This window comes from Pristiophorus japonicus, chromosome 30 (genome assembly GCF_044704955.1).
Source record: "Pristiophorus japonicus isolate sPriJap1 chromosome 30, sPriJap1.hap1, whole genome shotgun sequence".
In the NCBI taxonomy this organism is placed as follows: Eukaryota; Metazoa; Chordata; class Chondrichthyes; family Pristiophoridae; genus Pristiophorus; species Pristiophorus japonicus.
The window spans coordinates 13,559,742-13,564,311 of NC_092006.1; the positions used below are offsets into that span (position 1 = coordinate 13,559,742).

The 4,570-nt window shown below is 56.5% G+C and overlaps 1 protein-coding gene across 1 annotated transcript; it reads right to left on the reverse strand.

Moving 5' to 3' along the window:
* Positions 1-379: 379 nt before the first annotated feature.
* Positions 380-1,543, reverse strand: LOC139240125 (actin-1-like). The gene has a single exon (XM_070868501.1). The coding sequence runs from the start codon at positions 1,541-1,543 to the stop codon at positions 380-382; it is 1,164 nt and encodes a 387-aa protein (XP_070724602.1).
* Between the last annotated feature and the right edge of the window lie 3,027 nt (positions 1,544-4,570).

Below are 4,570 nucleotides of genomic sequence, written 5' to 3' on the forward strand. Positions count from 1 at the left end.
ATAAGATCATGGCTGATCATTCACCTCAGTCCCCCATTCCTGCTTTCTCTCCCTTGATCCCTTTAGCCGTAAGGACCACATCCAACTCCCTTTTGAATCTGTCTAACGAACTGGCCTCAACAACTTTCTGTGGCAGAGAATTCCACAGGTTCACTCCGTCGACCCGCTGTGTCTTTACATCCTCGTCCCGACTCACAACCCCAGCCAGTTTTGGGTCGTCGGCAAGTGTGGAAGCATGACGGTTTGGTTCCCTGCCGTCCCGTGCAATGAGGGGCCAGCGAGACCAGGGTGGGAGTTTTTAATTCTGTTTATTTATCAGAATGTCAGCACTCGCTGGCCATACACACTGGCGTGTGCACGCACACGTTCCGCCAATTGCTCAGAAACACTTGCGATGGACAATCGCCGGACCCTTCTCGTCGTAGTCCTTGCGACACACCCACATGGACTGGAAGGTGTTGAGGCTGGCCGTGATGGAGCCCCCAATCCACACCGAGAACTTGCGCTGGGGCGAGGCGTAGACGTTGAGCTTGAAGCGGCTGGGCACCAGCTCGCCCATCTCCTTCTGGATGCGCTCGGCGAGGCCGGGGAACATGGAGGAGCCGCCCGACAGCACGATGTTGTTGAACAGCTCGGGCCGGTGCTTGGCCTTGCACTTCTTCAGGCTCTTCATGGCCAGCACGTGGAGGCCGGGGTCAGTCAGCCCCACCGCCTCGGGCTTGAACAGAGACTCGGGGCAGCGGAAGCGCTGGTTGCCGATGGTGATGATGTGTCCGTCGGGAAGCTTGTAGTCGGTCAGGTAGTCGCTCTTGTTGGCCACCATCTCCTTGTTGAAGTCCTGCGCCACGTAGCAGCAGGTCTCCTTGATGTTGTGCACGATGTGCATCTCCTCGGGGCTGAAGGTGTTGCCGCACTCCTCCAGCAGCTTGGCCATGTACTCGCTCAGCCTGCCCCCAGCCAGGTCCAGGCGGTAGGTGGCATGGGGCAATGTGTAGCCGTTGTAGATGGGCACCGTGTAGGAGACCCCCAGGCCCGACTCGATGATCAGGCCGTTGATCCTCCCGGTGGAGTACAGCGACAGCACGCTCTGGTGGGCCACGTACATGGCCGGCACCCCAAAGTTCTCGAACAGCAGCTCGGCCGACTTCTCCCGGTTGGCGGTGGGCGACAGCGGGCTGTCGGAGAGCAGCACCGCCTGATCCTCAGGGGCCACCCGCAGCTCATGGCAGAAGACGTGGTGCATGAGCATCTCCAGAGCGTCCCAGTCTGTCACGATGCCTTTGGTGACCACCTGGGTCTTGGTGATCCACGGGTCACTGGGGATGGCGCTGCCGATGTAGTAGTCGGGCCCCTTGCGCGGGTCGTTGCCCGTCTGGTTGGGGATGCCCACCAGGGAGTGGACCACCACGCTGGGCTTGTCGTCGCCGGCAAAGCCAGCCTTGGTATAGCTGGTGCCGTTGTCCATCACCACGGCCGCCGTCTCGGTGAAGTCTTCTGTGCAGGCGGGGGGCCCCTGGGGGGCAGTGGGGGAGGATTTGCTCATTCTCACAGTGAGGGCACGGACTGAGGGGGTCCGGGGGTGGGCTTCTTGGGTCTGCTCTGAGCAACACGATCAGCACGCTTTTCTTCCTGTTTGCAGCCTCCCTCTCTCTCCCTCGAGTGTCACCGTCTGTATGGGCCCACACCCCCACCTGCCCCTCTACACTGGGCCTGTCGCCGGGGGCAACGGCGCTGATCTCACAATGTCCCCTTGTTGCCTCTGACCTCCTCCCCCCCCCCCCCCCCAACACACAGGAAGCCAGGTTACAGACAACAGGTGATGTCACTGAGAGAGGGAGGAGGGCCGTCAGCGGGAGGCCCCTCCCCCACCCTGAACCCCCTCACTCAGCCCCCCCCACGCACCCCACACCCTCTTCCCCCAACCTCCCCCTCCCCAACCTCCTGCTCACAGCCTCAGCCATGATCATATTGAATGGCGGTGCAGGCTCGAAGGGCCGACTCCTGCACCTATTTTCTCTGTTCCTATCCCCCTCCCCATTACGCTGTCCGCCACCCGCAACACCACCCACATCCTCACTGCCACCTTTCCCTCGCTCACCCCTCCACCTTCGCTCCAAACCCCTCCCTCACTTTCTGGAGCCCCGTTCCCCGCCTCTGTCCCACTGCTCGCTTCCTGACTTCAGAGTGAGTCGGTGCGAATCAGTCTGGCCCCCAGCCCCCGGCTCTCCCCAGTGCTGCAAACCAGCTGCTTGATAAGACTCAATGGGCGAGAACCTCCCCTTTTTTTTTGCCATGCTTAACGCCCATTTTACCGCTGAGATGACGTATAATGCCCAGATGTCGCCCATTTTGGCACAATATGGAAACGGGCATTTTTTGGAGACTTAGCGCCGAACGTTACTTCCCCCATGTGCTTAACGCCGAGAAAAAATATCTCCCCCCGCCCACTTTTTTGGGGGCGGATTCAGCAGAACGGGCAACTTCAACCCAGCATTACTTTCCACACGGAATTAACGGCGAGATTCAATATTAACGCCCGCTGATTGTTTTTTGTCGTAAGGAGCATATTTACCCAAACTAGCGGCCATGGAGATCGCCCATTGTCAATTTCACCACCTCACATTTCACCCACACTATCGCTCGCTCAAAAAAGCGCCCACAAAGAATGGAGCTAACCGGAACAAATCGCAGCGTTATGGACGCCATGTTCTCGATCACATGTTGCGACCTTTAAAAGGCCGCTGTGCTTCAGCCTTGGCGGAGTACGGACGTACCCTGCAGGGCGTTGGAGTTGATCTGAGCATCTCTAAAAACATCTTGACCACACTGTGACCGATTGGAATTGAAGAGGTGTGTTCGTCAGGACATTCCTTGTTTGGGACCAATCGGTGGAAAACAGAACTACTGCAATGGGGCCTGTCCTTTCTCGCCCTCTCTTGGTGACCAAATACATGCAGCAGACTCGAGATCACCGAAGGAACGCTGCACAGCAGTATGTGCCCAATGTACGAAGTGACAGACTGATGAGGAGGACCAGACGTTCCATCTCCCACAAGTACAAGGAGAAACAGTCTTCCTTCAACTTGCCCAACACCACCTGCCTTCGGAGACTGTGCTTCCACAAAGAGGTTATCACTGAGGTATGCCAGCTGATAAGGGCAGATCCGCAGCCTGCCAGCACCATCAGTACTGCACTGTCCGTCGAGGTCAAAGTCACCGCGGCACTGTCGTTCTACACCTCGGGTTCTTTTCAGGCCTCAGCTGGCGACATTTGCGGACTTTCTCAGCATGCCACACATCGCTGCATTAGACAGGTCACTGAAGCCCTGTACACACACAGGAGGGACTTGATCAGCTTCCGTATGACCAGGGAGGCACAGAGTGAGAGGGCTCTAGGATCCTCCAGAATTGCAAACTTCCCCAAGGTGCAGGGAGCAATAGACTGTACGCACATCGCGATGCGGGCACCTTTTCAGGATGCTGAGGTTTTCAGGAACCGCAAGGGATTCCATTCCCTGAATGTCCAACTCGTGTCAACCACCAGCAAGTTATACTGGCAGTGAATGCTAAATCTCTGGGCAGCATCCATGAAGCTCACATCCTGCGTGAGAGCACTGTATCTGACTTGTTTAACAATCAGCCACAAGGTCAATGCTGGATGCTTGGTGACAAAGGATACGGCCTCGCCACCTGGCTGATGACACCCCGCTGCGTGACACCCACACCGAAGCCGAGAGGCGATACAACGAGAGCCACAGAGCAACTCGCAATATCGCGGAGAAAACCATTGGAGTGCTGAAGCAGCGCTTTAGATGCCTGGACCACTCAGGAGGCGAGCTCCAATACCACCCTGAGCAGGTAGCTCAATTCGTGGTGGTGTGCTCCATGCTGCACAACTTGGCTATCAGGAGGGGACAAGAATTACCTGATAGTCTGACAGTCCACCTCACCAGAGAGAGGAAGAGGAGGACAAGGAGGCGGACGCTGACGTCGGCCCAGACAATCAGGCTGATGCTGAAGCCATGCCCCCGCCCTCCTGTAGACCAATGAAAGGGCCCATGGTGGCATGATAGCTGCAAGATCCTTACGTCAGGAGCTCATCAATGATCGCTTTGCCTGAAAGAACGTTGGTGTTATTTACAAGGCTGACACACTGCTGGGTGTGCAGGTCATACGTCAATGGTAGGCATCACCTTGGTGACAGTTAAAGTTTAGGTTGATTGAAGTTAAGTGTAATTATACCCTTTGATCTTAAGGTATCACCAGCGTGTAACGGTGCAGCTATCTGAGCCAATGTGCTGCAAGGTTTTGTTAAATAAAAAACATTTAAATCAAACATTAGTCTGAAATCATCAGTATTTCTGGACAAACCAACCCTTTGGGTGACGGCCGAGACGCTGCTTGGACGGATACGTGAGAGGATGGTCCCGTGGTGGGAACGTGCTCTGAGCCAGAAGCAAGATGTTGCCCCTGGCTCTCATGTGTGGTTGGCAATGGGAGTGCATCACCTTGGGGGGCAGTGCCACGCTCCGGGACCATTGGGAGCCCTCTGCCACCAGTGTTCCTGGCT

Excerpts from the sequence above, each read along its gene's own strand:
- LOC139240125 (XM_070868501.1), bottom strand. The coding sequence starts at position 1,543 with ATGAGCAAATCCTCCCCCACTGCCCCCCAGGGGCCCCCCGCCTGCACA.